Source organism: Ixodes scapularis, unplaced genomic scaffold, assembly GCF_016920785.2.
Source record: "Ixodes scapularis isolate PalLabHiFi unplaced genomic scaffold, ASM1692078v2 PGA_scaffold6__148_contigs__length_123643588, whole genome shotgun sequence".
Lineage (NCBI taxonomy): Eukaryota > Metazoa > Arthropoda > Arachnida > Ixodida > Ixodidae > Ixodes > Ixodes scapularis.
The window spans coordinates 52,845,998-52,864,823 of NW_024609881.1; the positions used below are offsets into that span (position 1 = coordinate 52,845,998).

Below are 18,826 nucleotides of genomic sequence, written 5' to 3' on the forward strand. Positions count from 1 at the left end.
CCCCACAGGCTTTCCCGTTATCAGCGAGTCGACGTTTTAACGACCGGCGACTCTCCTGAGTGAGAATAAATATTATCACCTTCCCACAACATCCACCCCTTTCTCTCTCCCCCCCCCCCCCCCGCCCCCTTTCCCGAGTAGGAAAAATATCAGGCCACTCCAGGAAGCAGCCTTCAGAGTGCGCTTTTCGGCTACTCATCCTCAACACATTCGAACGTGGAAGTAAACACATCGCATGAAAGACGCCTTTTACTTGCAACCTAAATAACGTGGCTCTACTGTTGGGGCCCAATCAATTTCATCATCAATCATTATTTGTTACGATTTCATGGTAAAAGTGTGTTTGTCGTGATGCCACAAAAGTGGTCGATTCAAATTTTGCTGAAATACTCGCTCCTGTGACGCTCTAGTGCGTAAGGTCAAAGCACCCGAGGCAGTGCGTAATACTTTACAACTGTCGTTGACAATGAAATATTCGTGGGAAGTGCGTAAAATTAGTTACACTACAAAAGCGTACCTAAACACAACAAAATATCGCAATGGCAAAAAAAAAAAAATATCAGCTTGCGAAACTCGTTGTTTTTATCTCTCTCTCTCTCTCTCTTTTCGCGCCACTACAAAAAATAGCGGCCGAGTAACGAAATTCTATCAAAACCTCGCTTCTTGGAGAAAGGACAGCAGGCTATGTGGTAGTGAATTTGCCAGGGAGCTTGTAGAAATTATAGGCGACCATTGAACATAGCCTTTTACACAAATCATGCCCGGGATATTTCCATTTTCCTTCCACGCGATTAGAAGGAAAGACGCTGGGAGAATTCATGTGCATTAACATGCTGCTTCTAAAAGAAAGTACCAGATTTATAGTGCATGCCAATTTAGATGTAAATAGTTTAATCACTGTGCACAAACATTCGCGGCCTGGAGGATGACATGGAAGCATGGCGAAAAGCAGCTTGCTGAAAATAGAAGCCTCTATTGCATTGCACTGGTGTGAAGAATTATTACGTATTTTGTCTTATTTCCGTGCCAAAATAAAAACAGCGTTTAGAAACCGAACCCTGTGCGTTTTGAGGAGCGCCGAAAGGACATAAAAAAATCGGGACAACCTGAACAATACGAGGCGCCTTGCGTCACTCAGCTTTTCCTGGTTGCTTGTTTTTCCGGAGCCTTTCAAAAGGGGATGAAAAATTATGAACCAATTGACCCGACTTGCCACATTAGAGCAGTTCATTTTCATTACGACAGGCTCTCTTAGAGCGTCTTGCATAGTTCAGCTTGTACTGGTCCGTTTTTATTTTCGGTTCCTTTGAAAACGTGAGCTCTAAGCCCCACTGGACCAAACTACCACATCATAATCTGCGGAAGCGGAAAAGTGGAAATGCAACAAAATGAATGATTCGCCCACGTTATTTGAGACCTATAGAAAAGCGGACCGGATAGAAGGGGGCCGAAATCTCTTTCAAGAAACACACAATCTTCTCTTCAATTCTGTCTAACAATTTGATGTGAAGGTGTACTTCGCTATGGCATTATTCGTTTAGGAATCAAGCGAAACTTTGTATCGGATCATTATACGTCTACGTTCACTCCCATTCGATGCTTATCATGTTTTCGACTATGTACACGGGGTGGTTTTCAGCGGTAGGTCTTTAATCTGATTGCCCGCCAGAGCGCGATCCAGAACGCACTACGGCCGCGGGCCGTCGCGCTCTTCTCCTTCTTCTCCGTATCAAGATACAATCAAAGACGCGGGCGGAGCCGTCAATCGTGCATGGTGTCGGGAACCAGTAACTCTGACCCTTGAAATGTAGGCGTGACGCAAAACCCAGAGGCGTCTCGTTCGCCCGCTTACGTTCTTCCCAGGCGGCGGAGATTGTCGTTTAGAGGGGTTTATCTTCTGAACGGATCCAAGTTACTTGAGCAAGCTCGCATTCTGCTCGCAAAGCCCAGCCACTAAACAAAGGTAACGGACGGTGGTTCGAGAGGCGTGCAACCCTTGCCCGCTTGGCCCTCCCAAACACTTCTCCACTTCCGTAAATTTTGAATGTTGTAGGTTGGTCCAGTGGCTTAGGGCTCACTTTTTGAAAGGAACCGAAAATAAAAACGGACCAGTACAAGCTGAACTATGCAAGACGCTCTAAGAGAGCCTGTCGTAATGAAAATGAACTGCTCTAATGTGGCAAGTCGGGCCAATCGGTTAATAATTTTTCATCCCCTTTTGAAAGGCCCCGGAAAAACAAGCAACCAGGAAAAGCTGAGTGACGCAAGGCCCCCTCGTATTGTTCAGGTTGTCCCGGTTTTTTTTATGTCCTTTCGGAGCTCCTCAAAACGCACAGTGTTCGGTTTCTAAACGCTGTTTTTATTTCCGCACAGAAATAAAACAAAAACACGTAATAATTTTTCACACCAGTGCAATGCAATAGAGACTTTTATTTCCAGCAATCTTTCCGTTATGCTTCTATGTCATCCTCCAGGCCGCGCATGTTTGTGCAGACTGATTAAACTATTTACATGTAGATTGACAAGCACTAGAAATCTGGTACTTTCTTTTAGAAGCAGCATGTTAGTGCACATAAATACCCCCAACGTCTTGCCTTCTAATCGCGTGCAAGGAAAATGGAAATATCCCGGGCATGATTCGTGCAGAAGGCTAGATTCAATGGTCTCCCATTATTTCTACAAACTCTCTGGCAGATTCACTACCATATAGCCTGCTGTCATTACTCCGAGAAGCGAGGTTTTGACAGAATTTCGTTGCCCGGCCGCTATTTTTTGTAGCGGCGCGAAAAAAAAAGAGAGAGAGAGAGAGAGGAGGGGGGGGGGGGAACAATAATTTTCGCAGGCAGATCTTTTTTTTTTTTTTTTTTTTTTGCAATTGCGATATTTTGTTGTGTTTAGGTATGCTTTTGTGATGTAAACAATTTTACGCACGTTACACAAATATTTCATCCTCAACGACAGTTGTAAAGTATTACGCACTGCCTCGGGTGCGTTGACCTTACGAGCTAGAGCGTCACAGAAGCGAGTATTTCCGCAAAATAAATACGAGGACCTATTTCTCCCTTTGAATCGACCACTTTTGTGGCATCACGACGAACACACTTTCACCATGAAATCGTAACAAATAATGATTGATGATGGAATTGATTGGGCCCCAACAGTAGAGCCACGTTATTTAGGTTGCAAATAAACGGCGTCGTTCATGCGATGTGTTTACTTCCACGTTCGAATGTGTTGAGGATGAGTAGCCGAAAAGCGCAGTCTGAAGGCTGCTTCCTGGAGTGGCCTGATATTTTTCCTACTCGGGAAAGGGGGCGGGGGGGGGGGGGGGGGGGAGAGAGAAAGGGGTGGATGTTGTGGGAAGGTGATAATATTTATTCTCACTCAGGAGAGTCGCCGGTCGTTAAAACGTCGACTCGCTGATAACGGGAAAGCCTGTGGGGCCACATCTATAGTAACCATGAGTAAAATGTGGTATGCAGCTATTTTATTGAGAAGTTGCGATAGTGCAAACGATAGGACGTTGTGTAGGCAAGTGAAGCAAAGACCTATCTTGCGATTGTGCCGTCTTCATTAGAAGCAAGGATTTCGGTTTGCTTCTTCAACCGCTCTTGACGCCAATCTTTCCAATTTTGGATAAATCCGGTAAAGCGTTGATCGCGCAAGCCCGTGCCAATATTTAAAGGTCTTTATCAAGTAATAAAACAAACATCCAGCAGAGGTAAGGACGAATAAATACGCAAAAGAGTCCAAAATGAGATAAACAACCTATGAGAGGAGTTGTGTTTCAAACAGTAAAGAAGAGATTAGGGAAAGCCATTTGATCTATAAGTTTCGAAAATAGATGTATTATCGACGACCTGAACCCTTTATTGCGCAAGCCAATCCTTGCGCAGACACGGGAATGGTTCCAGCAGCCGCGCGATGCCAGAAAGCGGCTACTGGAACGAACCCCGCATACCACGACCCCTCGATCTCCACCGACCGAGCGGCCTCGGACCTGCAGCTCATGGGGAAAAGCGTTCGGTCGCGCTGGCTTCCTCAATCTCGCGGATTGAGCGTACCCGCGTCAACGAGGGAAGACACCTGGACGTCTCAAGGTCGTTGTGGCGCTCGCAGCTAGCCGCTCATTTCGCGGTTTTTGAGGATTATCCCTACAGAAAAAGCCGACACAAAAGAAGCCCCTGCCGTCACGTGATTTTTGGGAGAGGGTGAAAAGAGGAGCGTGCGGGGGGCATTTTCCTACCTTGCGGAAAATGGTTTCGTTGGTCGGTCTTTAAGGAGCTCATGTCGCAGAAAAGCCGATGTCGGTGGCGTGACTGGAAAATTCTGATTGGTCGATAGGTTCATGACGTCAGAGCTACATACCCTCGCGCAAGAATTTCAAGCAACCAACAATGCTCACGTGAAACGAGACATCACGCGTGGGATGAGAGTGATTAAAACATGACATGTAATGCGAATTAAAGGTCGCCGTATGCCTCAAATGATTTCACCTTTGAAAGTAATTATTTTGCCTTAAAAATATAATTAAGAATTTTAGGCGGGATTCGAACCCACGACCCTTTAGTTGCGAGTCAGACGCTTTTCACTAGGAACGGCCCGAGCGTCTGGCACGACAAGAAAGTGCTTTTTGGTCAGAGCGTTTTTGCAAGAAAAGTAGTCTCCGGAGTCACGCGTTTTCATCTGCGCCAAAGATGCACGGAAGAGGGGCCTTTACAACACAGTATGTTTTTAAAACTCCCCCCCCCCCCCACACACACACACACACGCACGCACTTCTTTATACAGCGGAGCTGTTAAGGGCCAGTTTCCCCAGTGTCGTGTCCGTCAGCAAACAAATGATGACACTAAACTCTGGACAGCTACCGCCATCTATAAATGACGACGGCAACCAGACAACCGGCTTGCCTATTGTCTGCTTGCCGCCGTTCCGCATAGATGGCGGCAACTTCTCCAGCCTTTCCACTCTGGCTTGCCGACTTGCGGCCGGCCATTACTTCATTTACACGATAGTACAGCTTAGCTGGTATTCCTTCTTCACCAGAGTGGAAAGGCTGAAAGTATTCCTGAGGAATTGCCTCCTCCGTTGGTGTGTGGTCATTCGATAATTTTATGTGGCACTTGTTAACCGCAACCCTTCATTGCTTTTATTTTGCACCCCGTGAAGCTTAGATGGGTCATAAAACGACATCGGGTTGGAATGTTCATGACTTTTCCGAGGCGTACTGGTCCTCTGGCCCAAGTATACTCGCACAGGCCGCCACTAATTCAGAAACTTCTTTGTCGAAAATTAAATGAGACTATTTTTTTTAGTCTTGCCATCCCAAAGATTGATGTCGCAATTGTAGGATCAAAATCATCCGCCTGACCACAGTCGAGCGCGGCTCATGGATTGGACAGGAGGACTGCGTGAGCACCGTACATCGGCTCGTAACAATCAATGTCTTGGCAGACACTTAGGTAGTGTCTCCTGTCCAACGACTGCGGTGATGAGAATAGCCGAACTCAAACAATGCCTGCAGCTCCCCAGCACGCGTTTTCTTTCTTTCCGATTCCAGCGAGGGGGGTATGAATAACGTTGGCGGAAGATAGGCACCAGGCCACGTGGCCGCTTCTGGCTCCAAGTTGAGGGGATGAACGATGCTCATATTTCTCGCATTTTTTGGCGACTGCCATTGCCTAGAAAAAATAGCAAAGCCAAGTTCAAGCAGATATTAACGTTAGAGAGTGATCCTGAGTATAGTATTTACTATTTAGTGATGTATAGAAATATTATTATAGCTCCTTTAAGCAAAGTACAGAGGGAGTCGAAGCTTGGGCAATAACTTGAGAACGACGCTCGTGTGAGACTTACAGCGACTGCCAACGTTCGGCTGCCTCTCTGAGGTCACTAAAATATCCTTTTTTTTTAGTATTCCTTCCGTACACACGTGCTTGTATGTAACGTCATATTAATAAGTCGTATTTAGTAATTTCAGTGCTTCTATTCTCAGGGACATCTTTCGGATGCAGTTCAGCAACAACGAAAAACTATTTGGGTGCCTCAATATTGTAAAATAGGTCTTGCAACATTTTTTCTTGTACTTTCAATAAATAGTGTTCAGAAATAACCTATAATGTTGATAGCTTGCGGAAACATCCATTAGTTTTCCTCTAATAGCAGATGCAGAAAAAATAAAGGAAAGAGACAACTGTCGATATCTCCTCAACTCACAATTTAAACAAGCGGTCACGTGTTTTGATACCGCCAGTGTTCATCACAGTCATGCTCTAGACGGCTAGGGTTTGGAAAGCAAAAGCTTGGGCTGAGCTTCAGATATTGTTAGAATTGAGCTATTACCATACGTAATTGACATAAGCCGTTACCTGAATTTTTAGCGGTGCTGATTGCCATGAACCCGAGCACTCGACTAGAGGTTGTGAAAATCGCTTACGTCACGGTGTCACGTGACTCTCGGTGCGAAATCGTGATGTCATGTTACGTCATGGTGCCAACAATGTTAATACGTCTAGTGACTTCCTCAAACTAAATTGAGTTGACGCAGTGAGTCACATGACATCACAAGGTCACATTTATTGACACCATGACGTCACGTGACATCGTGGCACATGGTTAATTATAGTGCCATGAAAACCCACAACTTACGATACTTTTCAATTCTGTATATGACGATTTGATCCATAGATCCATACAGCCGCCAATTTTTTATTCCCATAAGTTCATTTTTTGATACTAAAAAAAAATAAAAAAAGAAGTATTACCTTGAACCGTTTTGAACCGGTTACCACTATATTTTTTTCCGGTTCGGCTCCGGTTCAGTTCCATGATGGCGGCAAAGATTTCGGTTCGGTTCAGTTCGGGTTCGGCTAAAAATAACGGTTGTGTTCCGGTTTTCGGTTCGGTTCGGTTCCGGTTCGACACCCTGTTTTTTACTTGCTTTAGAGCAGTTTGAAAGTACCTGCTAGAGGCACTTACAGTACCTGCTTTGCCTGCTTTCCAACTTTGCCTAAGAGGCAAAGTTGGAAAAGCTTGCTCGCTCTCCAATATCTCAACCCTCAAGTGATTGTACCATAATAAATGCACCAACGCCTCTTCCCAAAATAAAGGAAAAGCCCTACGTTCACTACGTAAAAAATGGTCTCAGTACATGCATCTGTGGGCAGGTAGGAAACCTTGCCCTAATTTATTCACGCCGCATGATTAGCGCAACAAATTCGTTGCAGGACCGAATCATCTACTCGAGCGGTGTGCGTCGCTGTGCAAACGCAGTCCAACAGGAAGCATAAAAACGGCAGATTTAAGACAACAATCCGGAGTACATTATTCAATTAAAACGAAGTAATTTTGTTGAAAACGGCCGCTGCTTCTTACTCACGGTATGTGTCGGGATACTTCCACAGTTTGAAACGGAACGAAGGAGGATTTATTTTTAAAAACGCTCGCTGCGTCCTTCCGGACCAGCTGGACCGGATCAGCTGACGACGACGGGACTGTACCCGTTGAACCTCCACCCCGCAACAAACAATTTGCGCTCCGTGTTAAAATCGCGGTTCAAACAGACCCAGAATACAAAGCACCGCACCACACACGACGAAAGTTTCAGCTCTTTTTCGCATCGCCGTGTTGCACCAAACAGAATGAGATCGCCGAAGTCAACGCCGCGCTGTCGTGAACCTTGGCTTGTAGTTGCGCACTCGTGCGTGGACCCTGTGGCTCCCTTCGCTTTCAAAGCACACACGACGATTACGATTGATACTTTCCGTCTTCTGGGAACATCACAGGGGCACTTCTCCGGTTACGTCTTCGCAACATGTGCTTGCAAACCTACGAGCTTCTAGCGTCCCGACAAACCAAAACAATACCGGAGCCATGCTAAACGTGCGTTGTTGCCAGATTTTTACGTACCAAACAAAAGTAACGAAAGCAAACCGGCTCTAGCTTCCAGCGTACATCGTCGTTGCGCCGTGGCCAGATTTTGTCTGTCAGACCTAACTTAAAGGTGACCTACATATGCAGCAAACTGGTATACATTTTTAATACGGCGGCCACCACGGAGCGCCGTAAATTCTGAGGAGGGTGCATAAGAAGCTTCGGCACCTTCGCTTGCAGTTGAAGGGTTGAACCAAAACGAAACCAACTGCAATATCACGTGTTCAGATCGAGGGCACGCTTTTTATATCCATTTTAACTTTATAGAACGAGTAATTAGTCCCATAATTTTATTTGTGGTATGTAAGAAACTATTATCAAGACCCCTAAAATAAATACAAACATGAACGACATGAGGGAAGCCGCATTGCCATCGACCAGAATCAATGGCAGGAATGGCATGGAGCGCGGTAAGCGCGGAGTTTGCCCCATAGAGATCATACGTACTAACTCTAGAGGAAAAAGTCCGACATTTTCCCATGCATTCTGGCTGCCGCAAGCGGCGGAGTATTGATGAAAATAATCCCTGGAGCAGGGGAACAAGAGGGACAAAGGACAAACACAAACCTCAAAACACAGCGGAGTATGCAGGCAGACCCTCGGGGTCCCACATGTTTACCAACTGCCTTCGATTTCACAAATATATTATCAGAGCAGTTTCATGAACTTCAACAATCCACGAACTTACCGGTGCAAAGATATTCGCGTTCCTTTCGAAGCTTTCTTTTTGCATAGCACGCAGATGTACGGCCTCCCGTCAACACTAAACTAAACCAGATAACCGGCTTCGGTTATCTGATTTAGTTTCGTATATCCGAGCGCGGGTGGCCGCGCTCGGAAATACGAAACCGCGCAACTACCAGATTTTCGAGATTTTGACAGAAGGGAAGTTAATGCAGCGTAATGAATATACCGCTTTTTATAAGCGTTACAAAAACCCCAAAATTTTGTTTACAATGCTAAATTATCACTATTTATATTGCTGAAAGTTTTCAGTCTTCGCGATTACCATTGCGACTGTCGTCCTTCAGCTGGCAACATTTGTTTCTTTCTCTCATGTTCTTTCGCTCTCGTTCGCGATCTTCCACTCGGGACCCAGGATGTCGGCGCGCGGGATTTGCCGCTCCTCCTCACCCACCTTTACCCCCCTGGTTCGCCCCGTCCCGCGACATGGCGTAATTGCTTTTGGTGCATATCTGTTTACGAGACATGTTTCTTTCCGCGGCATTTGTCTCCACGGTAATTTCTAAGTGTGTCCCCAAGCATTCCGGTGCTTCGATAGCCGGCAATGCCGCGGTCGTCGTCGGGGGTGAAGCGTGTTTTCGAGGTCGGCTACACGAACATGCGTGTATGACCGAACCGAAACACGTTTTTTACAACCTCGCATGATTTTTGAACGAATTATTCGTTACTCAACGTGTAAATTTAAGCTAATTTGTGTAAATACCGTGTTTTTCACCCCAAATATTTGCTAAATATACGGTACTTGCTAACAGTGTAGAAAGGTAGTGGGGCCTCGCCACGCCTTGCGTCGTTTCCTTAACTCTCAACGACTACTGTGGCAAACTGTAGAGAGACTAAAGGGAAGGCGAATACTGCTCATGTTTTTTTCCATTCGCTTCAGCACAAGATAGCTCCGGAGCTGCACGACCTGGTCCGCAGGTACGAGCCGGACCTGGTCTGGTCCGACGGAGACTGGGAGGCCCCGGAGAGCTACTGGGAGAGCACCAAGTTCCTCGCATGGCTCTACTCAAACAGGTGAGACGGCCGTGGCATTTTGGAATTAGGCGTTACCGGAGCGCGTCTGTCAGGTGCCCTCTCTCGCTTCCCCTCCCCGTTTCTCGGTCATCTGACATACTTATTCAGTCTCTCTATACCTGTCTCCCCCCTTCCGTCTCCCTCCTCCTCCCAATCTCTCTCCCCACCGTCCCACAGAGCTAGCTTCAGCTTTCCTCACCAGTTCCACTTCCCTCTCCCCTTGTTTACGTGACACACCAATTGAGTTTCCCCCACATTTATAAAAATTAGGGTCTTTACACCCGGATCGATTGTTTCATGTCAACCACACAGTAGAAACAATCGCTTCTAAATACTGCATTGCATGCGCTATAGGAGATTGGTGTTAAAGGTGGCTGCCAATTTTACTCTTCAAGTCAATCGAACGGCCCTTAGATCCGATTTGCGGTCCGTGAAGATTTCTAAATGCGACAAATATCAAATAATATAAATCGATTCATCGACAGATATCCAAAATTTGTAGAGTGATCGTAGTGATTCAAGGAAATACGTGGAATCGGATCCTATCGTTTTATGATGGACACCGAGATTGCGCAATGCGTTGTGGTGCAACTCCTATTGAAAAATCTAATTTTTATAAGAAATGTTGGTGTCCAATGAACATATATGAATCATGGAAGATATATAAGAACATATAATAACCATATCAGAACTATATAAGGTATATACGAACGTATAACAACCATATAAGAAACTTGTGAGAAGTGCATTTTGAAATTTCTCATATGGTTATTATATGTTCTTATATATCTTACATGGTTCTTATACGTCTTATAAATATTGTATGATTTATGTGTTTTTATAGGACAAAAGGAATTTCTCATACAAATGGTTTTTCACCAGCTGTGGGCTTTCTCTGAGCACGAAAGATAAGTTGGAGCAAGTTGAACCAAGAAGAAAATAGAAAGTAGAGAATCATTACTACTTTTTTTAAATATTCAACACATATTAGCCCCGAGAACATGGCGTGGCGCCACCTGACGGGCCTCTCGTCGTGACGTAGGATGGGGGATCACTTGACCATTTCCTGCACTCTGCGTCAAGGGTGGAGTGTCTCGGTCTTCACTTTTTTTTTTAATACTACGGGTTTTTAGTGCTTCTTTTAGACATATGTTTCGTTTCAATACTGGACCCAGTCAAGTTCCTAAATCGGCTACCGTACGAATGCTTCCGGGGATCCGTTTAGCCGGTTGCAGGCGAGCAGGAAAACGGTCGCTGCACGGAGGCGCGGCGGCGTGCAGGGTACCGGTCAACTTGTCGTTTTCGGCGGCTGTCTCGCGCACCGCAATGAATGCTTATGAAGTGCAACCTACCGTTGAAGGTAGGCGAATTTTTTTTTTAAATTATTTTCAACCGGGTAGTTTGTTACAACTGTGTACCCCTTTTCAGTTGTGCAGTCTGTAAGCTGCATCGATGCGTTGTTAAACAAGGCCCACGAAACATACCGGGGGTTGCTCGAGGGCGAAAGTGTTCATGAAATGGGACACGCGTTCTCCTGTAGTATCAAGAAGCTGGATAAGGGTTGCTACACGTTTATTGGATTCGTTCTCCAAACATCGGCACTCACTTCGTGCCCGCACGAACTAGAGATAACACTGAATGACAGAAACGTCGGTGACACATCGTGCTCCTGCAAAGCATGGGTGAAGGAACATCCTGTGTATCGTTACTTGGTTCGGTTTTATGTACCCACCGGCCGGCGTGCTGTGAAATCTATCGAGGAGCTCGCTGCCAGAGCCGGGAGCGAAACAACTGGAGGATTGCGACTTGCGATGAACGGAGAAGTGCGGCACCTTTTCCCAAATGTGATCGGTCGTTTCCCGTTGTTTTCGGTGCTAAGGAATAAAGAAGAAAAAATATTGTGGCTCAGTGGTAGTGTGCTCGCTTCCCAAGTCTTGAGTCGAAAAATCAATATGGTGCATTTTTTTAACGTTTTGAAGCACAGGTTTTGTAGCTTTTTGCGATGTCAGAATTTTCGAGCGACCAATATTAAAGCTTGTTGATAACATTTAATTTCATAAACAAATATCAGATCATTCAAAGGCCAATGACAGTTGTTTGTGTACAGCCTTTGCGGTTTTATCTCTTCTGTAAAAAAGGATTAAGCAAGTATTCTTGTAGCTAAGCGTATTAGAGTTGTAGAATAGTTTTGTTTGGGCCCTAATAAGAAAGACAGATGGGTCGCAAGAAAAATATTACTTGCTAATACGAGTGCAGCTACTTGTATCAGCAACATTTAAAGTAAAATAAATTGATCCACATAACATTCTCACATTTATGCAGCTGCTGGTTGCTTAATTACCACTAAGTTGTAGGTGATGTTTGCAATAAAATAGTCAGTAGAATATTATGTCTTGTTAACCTCTGAAAATTACTCTTTCAAGTCGATTGGCACTGAGCTCTACTTGCATTGCGTGCCGCCAACTTGTACATTCACTTTTAACCCCATTCAAATGATATTGAATTTGTATGAGAAAGGTGCTGCTATGCAGGATGAGACTGTTCACATTTTATGAATCATAACGGTATGCTTCTCCTTGGGGTAGATGTTGAAGCTGATGTTTGGGTCCTTCGCGTAACTGCGGCATTGCATCACTGAACAGTAGTTTACCATTGCTTCCTGAGATCGACAGTTGCAGAAGCCGATCCACGCGTTTACTGATCAAGCTTCAAGTACAAAAAAAAAAAGCTAGAGTACCGAGCGAACGGTTTCCGAAGACCCCGACCAAAGCAAGGCGGAATATCTGGCCTTATCCCGTGGTCCCCCATCCTACGTTACGGTCGAGCGATCGCAGCGCTCCAACTGGTTCCGCTCGGGACCAATCGCTGAACTTTTAAAATTATTACTTTACAAAATATCTACAAAAGTGTTCAGCAGCTCTAAGGTGTTGGCTAAGGACTGAGCTAGCAGACTTGTGTAGTGAAGGTGTCGAAAATTGTGTTTGCACGATTTGACACATAGGTTGACGCATAATAAAGCAACACATAACACATAATTACACATCAGAATGTATTAGAAATAAAGCACTTTATGAAACAGTTTTCCTGACTGTATCATATAAAAGCGTAATTTACTTTCCGGATTCGCCTAGCTCACTCAGGCTAAGCAATTAATTAGTTGGCTGCTTGGACTCAATTCTGTCACTTTTTGACATACAATGTCTATAATGGGAATTACAATACTACTGCTTTTTAATACCGATCAAGAGCGCTATATCATTATTTTCTAATATGTTCCTGTGCATCGCAGATGTATTGCTGCGTGATTGCTGAAACAGACATCATCAGCGCTGGTGAAAACTTTCGATGCTTTAGACATTAACGGTTCTGGATTAACAACCTAAGTAAACGGATCGGAGAATTTATTGCTTGCGTCATCTCGTTTAGCAAACCTTAGATAGGATGATTTATGGTTTTCTAGAATTCCTATTCTGAGTGCAATTTCCTTCGTTTCTTCGTCCACACAGCACCGTCCAAGATACAGTGGTGACAAACGACCGATGGGGCAAGGGCCTGTGGTGCAAACACGGCGACTTTAGGAACTGCAAGGACGGGAACAATCCAAGTGAGAGAAACACACTTTGAAGGGTCAAGAAGTGGAACCTCTAAGTATCAGCATAAGTTATAATTCGAAAGGCGGTCGATGATATCAATGGTCTGCGAAATTACCAAGTGTGGATAAAATAGTATTAACGCATAAATAATCATACATCCACACCGCTGGATTGAAAACCATTTTCAATACACAACTTCTTTCTTCTTTCTTAGCTATCAAAATGAAGTTGTTGTTTGATCTCTTTTCTTTTTCATCCTCCTTTTTAAAGCTGCGAGGTGACCACAACAGGACATCTCGTAGCTCATTGCCGCGCGTGCCAATGTGAAACAATAATGTTCGACCTAGCCCCATCTTGGAAATACCATCAGATTAACTCGGCCATGAACTGTTGGAAGCCCCCTTCATTCTACACCACCACGAGGAGGTAGGATTCTTCCGAAGGTCCACAAGAGCGAATCTGTGAAGAGGTTGAAAAAGAAAATAGATAAAAATCACAGTCACTCCGATAGATAAGAGAGAAGTGGCGTTATTAAATGATGGCTAGTTCAGGCGTGTGAATGTGTGATTGTTTATGTGTCTTTACTATTTTATGTTCTGGGAAGGTCACAGATTATGAACCAACTAATTTAGCTTCAACCCGAAACAAGATATAAATAGCATCTTTCTTTCAAGTTGAAAGGGATATAAATTGCATCTTTCTTTCACGTTGAAAGGAATCAATCAGTGGATAAGCAATAGGCTTTTTTTTTATATCATTCCAGAATGCCACGTAGAAAAGAGAATTGGGGCGTTGTTCTGATCTACGCGTGTGCCGACTCCAACCCTTCCTATATTCCAGAAGCTGTACAATGAATTATTTCTTATTATTAGAAGCTTCGAGCTCACAAATAATAAACCAATCACTGAAGGGGGTCTACAAATGCTCTGTCTTTCTTTCCTTCTGCCTTATCAATGGTCTGCAAAATCTTCTTCTATTGCCGAATAATCTCACGGGCCGTTCATAGTGTAAACGGCTTATTTTTTTGCGGGATCAATATTTGGCGAATTAAGTCAAAGCTGAAGTTTAGGAATAGTTCGCGGGTTCTCATTTTCACGACGAGGTAGAATCTCAATTTAGTTTCAAATATGCTTACATTTTACATATTTCCTTCGCGGGAACTTTTTGCGCGAATTGTAGGCGATTCCCGAAATGGGCGAAAATCAAGTCTTTGCGAAAATTAATTCATTTACAGCATATTAGAACGTCACAACGCGTCACCCAGACGGTGGGGGCACCATATATTTACGGAAAGGTCCGAAGTTCAAAACGGTGACATGATGCTGCTCTCTCTAGTGTAGTGAGAAGTGTATATCTTTGCTCACTTCTTGCGATCATAAAATCCTGAGTGAACCTGCGCTCAGGAGTGGTTGTTTATTTTTTTCATTTACCCATAATATGTGTAGGCCCTACACAAGTGTTATTAATATCTCATAACGTTTGCTAATAAACTTTTTCGGGATAAGAGCAAGAAATGTGTTTAATATCAATACAGGAGAATAAACTAAAAGTGGTTTTCAGTAATCAGCACATGGGAACACACTGTGTCATCCTATTAGAAATAAAAATACGTTTGAACTAATTTATTCTTAATGTTCGCAGGCCTCAACAATGCAGGTATATTTATCATGGCACATGCGTACGTTAATTAAATCATCCTCTTGAGGATAAATTGTCGCAAATCACATTCTCTTCTAACTCACGCTGCGGTCTTGTTAATGTTCAGACAAAAGAAAATGATGTTCCAGGGCCGCTTTTTATGCCATGATGCTCTTTTTTTTTCATTCATTCATCCCTTAAAGTGGCACTAAATGCTGTTGGAGATCATCGTATTATTGTCATGGCTCAATCTACAAGAAATGAACATCCTAAAAAATCCAAAATTGCATTTATGCCTGAGCCATTTGCGTATTAAACAGTTTATCAAAGATTGCGACACTTACCTTTGTCGCAGAACGACAGGCGGTGCTACCGAACCGTGCTGAACATGATCGAACGACGCGCGGCGGTTGTCAGCCACTCGCGACGATGGGTTACCGCGTGGACGAGCGTGGTTGGCCGTTTGTCTATGTGGAAACCTATCGCTCGAGAGTCGCTGGTAAGCACCGACCGTTGTTAAACAATATTCAGCAGGGTGCGCTAGAGCTATGTGTCGTTCTGAGACAAAGCTAAGTGTCGCACTATTTCGTCACTTTTTTCATATGCGAATGGATTGCGCATAAATGTAATTTGGTGTTTTTCTTTTTAGGACCCGAGCGCTCGTAGATGGAGTTATGACCATAAGACGACGATTTTAAAAACCACTTCAGTTCTGCTTAATGATGATTTGCAGGGGCCCGTAACGAATGAAGATCTTTATTTATACAAAATTAAGCACTCCTTAAAATTGAAATGAAAGTTTCTTTTTTTTTTTTATGCAAGATCATGTTTATATTAAAAAAAAATGATCTTGTAGCTCTTTAGCGAAAGTTGGCCAGTCTGCAATGCATATCGCACCTCCTTCTGAAATGCGTCTTGGTACACTTTAAAAAAAGTCTGTGCGTCTACTTTCACGCACACCACTCGAAGAGCCAATCAGCGCAACTTACGGAGGCAGTTCAGCGAATGATGATGCCGAAACACATGTTTAGACCAAAAAACGCAGTCTGAGTTGTGACATTAAGCAATGCAAGCGTGACGTTTTGCATTGCTTAATGTCGTAACTCAGACTGCGTTTTTTGGTCTAAACATGTGTTTCGGCATCGTCATTCGCTGAGCTGCCTCCGTAAGTTGCGCTGATTGGCTCTCCGAGTGGTGTGCGTGAAAATAGACGCACAGACTTTTTTTTAGAGTGTAAGGGCTTAAAGCTAATTCAATGCTGCTCCACTGACGTTTCGTCCACATGGCAACTAAGGCACGCATTTGTCGATCGATAGTTTAAAAAGACGTCACCGCAGAGCTGAATTCAAACAAGTCTTTGAAACTAAAGACCCAAATATTAAGAAATAGAGACCCTAGCAACAACTATCTAAACGACAGATTCGTAAAAAAAAAGTATTATTTGGTTTACGCAAGAAAAAAAATCCGTAAGTATCAGGCGCTTTCAACAATCTTCGTCTAAAATGCATTGGCACGTTTTAAATTTTCGACGACGACGACACCACGATGTTGTAAGAGCTTTGCTCGCTCCGTCAACCTTTCAACGACTAGCGACGAACGAAAAAAGGGGAGTGGAAGCCCTTGATTCATTGTTCGCGCGATGTCTTCATTGAATTACCGAACGTCGCGCGTCAGAACCGATAAAAGCCGGCAAAAAGCCTGCGAAAGAAATAAAATCCGGGGCATATTTTGCTTCCGCTTGCCTAGAGATATGCTCTATTGCTAAGGAGTAGAAAATTGTGACTAAAGGCAGCGATACAAAAAAAAAATTTAACAAAAACTAAGTTATGTAAGTTTCGAGACTTGTTAGCGCAGGATATTTCTCGTCTGCTTCTGCATACGGTTGAAAATGTCTTGGAATGCATTAGTGAAAGTGCTTGGCGAATGCCAAGAAATACGGTGTCAAACTGAGAGAGAGGAGGATATCAGAGTGCGGGGGTCGTCTGAGTGCTGAGCTCTGATTGGAATAATACCCAAAGAATAGCCGCCTCTTCCTCTTGTCACTCTCCTCTTCGAATCCGAGTAAAGAAGAGCGTCGTCTGCCCTATGCGCGTTGTCTTTCCTTCGAACGCGTTGGATCAGTGAGCAGAGACAAAGGCAGCTACCCTTTGCATATGTGCGGTCAACCCGGTATAGTTCCGAGAAGAGTTCGGTGCTTTGATGTTCCCCCAGGCTCTTGTCTCCTTTCCTCCCTATGTCTTTCACCGAAAACATATGTAGTTGCTTACCGCTGAAGGTGTAGGTTATCCACTTTTACCGGTCGAAACACCGATGTCTAAGACGACCGGAAGAGGCTCCGCCTCTTACGGCGCGTCTGGACCGAGGACGAAGCCCAAACGTCGGAAATGGAGCGTACTACAAGGAGCTCGCTCAAGCTCTTGCAAAATGGCCGGCGCCACCGCGCTGAAAACCAACGTTCTGAAGGTTGGTTCACACTGGACCGTTTACTTAAGCTGTTTTAAGTTACGCATGGGTCATCGAAACATTCTCGGCTCGAATATTGCGCGCCAGGCTTTCTCCCTGAAGTGGTATAACCACACTTAATATGAAGCACAGATGTCCGTTGGCTTGTGGCATAACCGGACGCACATTTTGGCAACCTAACGTAAAACAACAAAAAAAAAGTGGCTGTGTGAATTAAATTTACTGGATTCTGGGAAGGTAGCACCGGACACAAACATAGACTAACATAAATACGTTCAAAAGCTCGCAAGGTGATTGCTTAATCGGCCTCCGTTGCCGTATCAATATCCATTTTGGTCTATCAAAATCTCCGAAGCTTCGAGGCCGTTCTAAACCAGTTTCACCGAGATCACCATAAATCATTATCGTATTGAATGCGTTCTTTGGCAGCATAAGTGTCTAGGCACTGTGTATGCAATAAACTAATCAATCGTGCCCATCTCCATGGATGTCTCACAATGATTTTGCTCCTTTTGCGAATTTCAAGAAAAGAAAATTATTTTTTCATGCCTTCATGCGCCGACACCGCATGTAGTGGCGGTACGTAGACGTACACTTGTTTTGCTGGTGTGTGCGTAGCAAAATCTCGGCATTCAAGAAACTTCTTTATAAAGTTACCCGTCACCAGCGAATTCAGATGGACACACCACAAATTAAAAGGTCAAAAAGAAATTGCTCATTTTTTTAACGAAGATGGCGACAATACGGGACATCTTGTCGCTAGTCTCCCAGAATTCATTGACCTCAGTGTGAGCCCCCCTTTGGAGGTTGACAAGCTCCGCAGAAGAGTGGTGTTTGTGAATTTTTTTCCTCATCGCTTGCATGCGGGCAGGTGCATGCGGACAGCGTTCTTAGCGTCACCAGCGGCCATGCCCCCAAGAGAAACGCAGAAGGACCGCATTCGAAAGACGCTGTTTTTAAGCAAACTCCATGTTCATCGTAAAAAACACATTAGAACCACTTTCCACCTGGGGCAATGTGTATCCAGGGTTACACCAGTTCCGCCGCTTCTCTTCGTGGGGAGGGCGTAGCGTGCGCCAACGAGCAGACGCTGCGACGAAAAGGCTCCAGGGGTTAAAATTTGGTCAAGATGAGAGCGTCAGCCTTCTCGGCTTCTAATGGAATGTGGCCGTTGTAACGTTGCTGGAAACATTGTTGTGGCCATCTAGCAGTGTACCCGCGAGGAACGTTTTGGCTCATGTCATTGCAGTGAACCTACGACTCGATAAAGCAATTCCTTGCTGCACTGAGGTCAGCAAAGCTGTTGGTTAAAGCCGAAATGGGGGTCATCAGCAGGTACTGCAGTAACATCTGAAGTGCTAGCCACATCGGCGCGCAGTACCGCTGTTCCCGCAGTCGCCGACAGCTGCCCGAGGCACTTTAGTCTTAAAGATATTTCAAC

At 44.4% G+C, this 18,826-nt stretch overlaps 1 protein-coding gene across 1 annotated transcript in view; it reads left to right on the top strand.

Annotated features, from left to right (window-relative positions):
• LOC8024008 (alpha-L-fucosidase-like) overlaps positions 1–18,826 on the top strand; it is a gene marked incomplete at its 5' end in the record, with an annotated part of 68,505 nt that overhangs the window by 26,648 nt on the left and 23,031 nt on the right. Inside the window, 2 exons of the mRNA XM_040502406.1 lie at positions 9,558–9,691; positions 13,198–13,295. Of these exons, the coding sequence (XP_040358340.1) occupies positions 9,558–9,691; positions 13,198–13,295 (232 nt within the window). The remainder of the gene's footprint in view (positions 1–9,557; positions 9,692–13,197; positions 13,296–18,826) is intronic.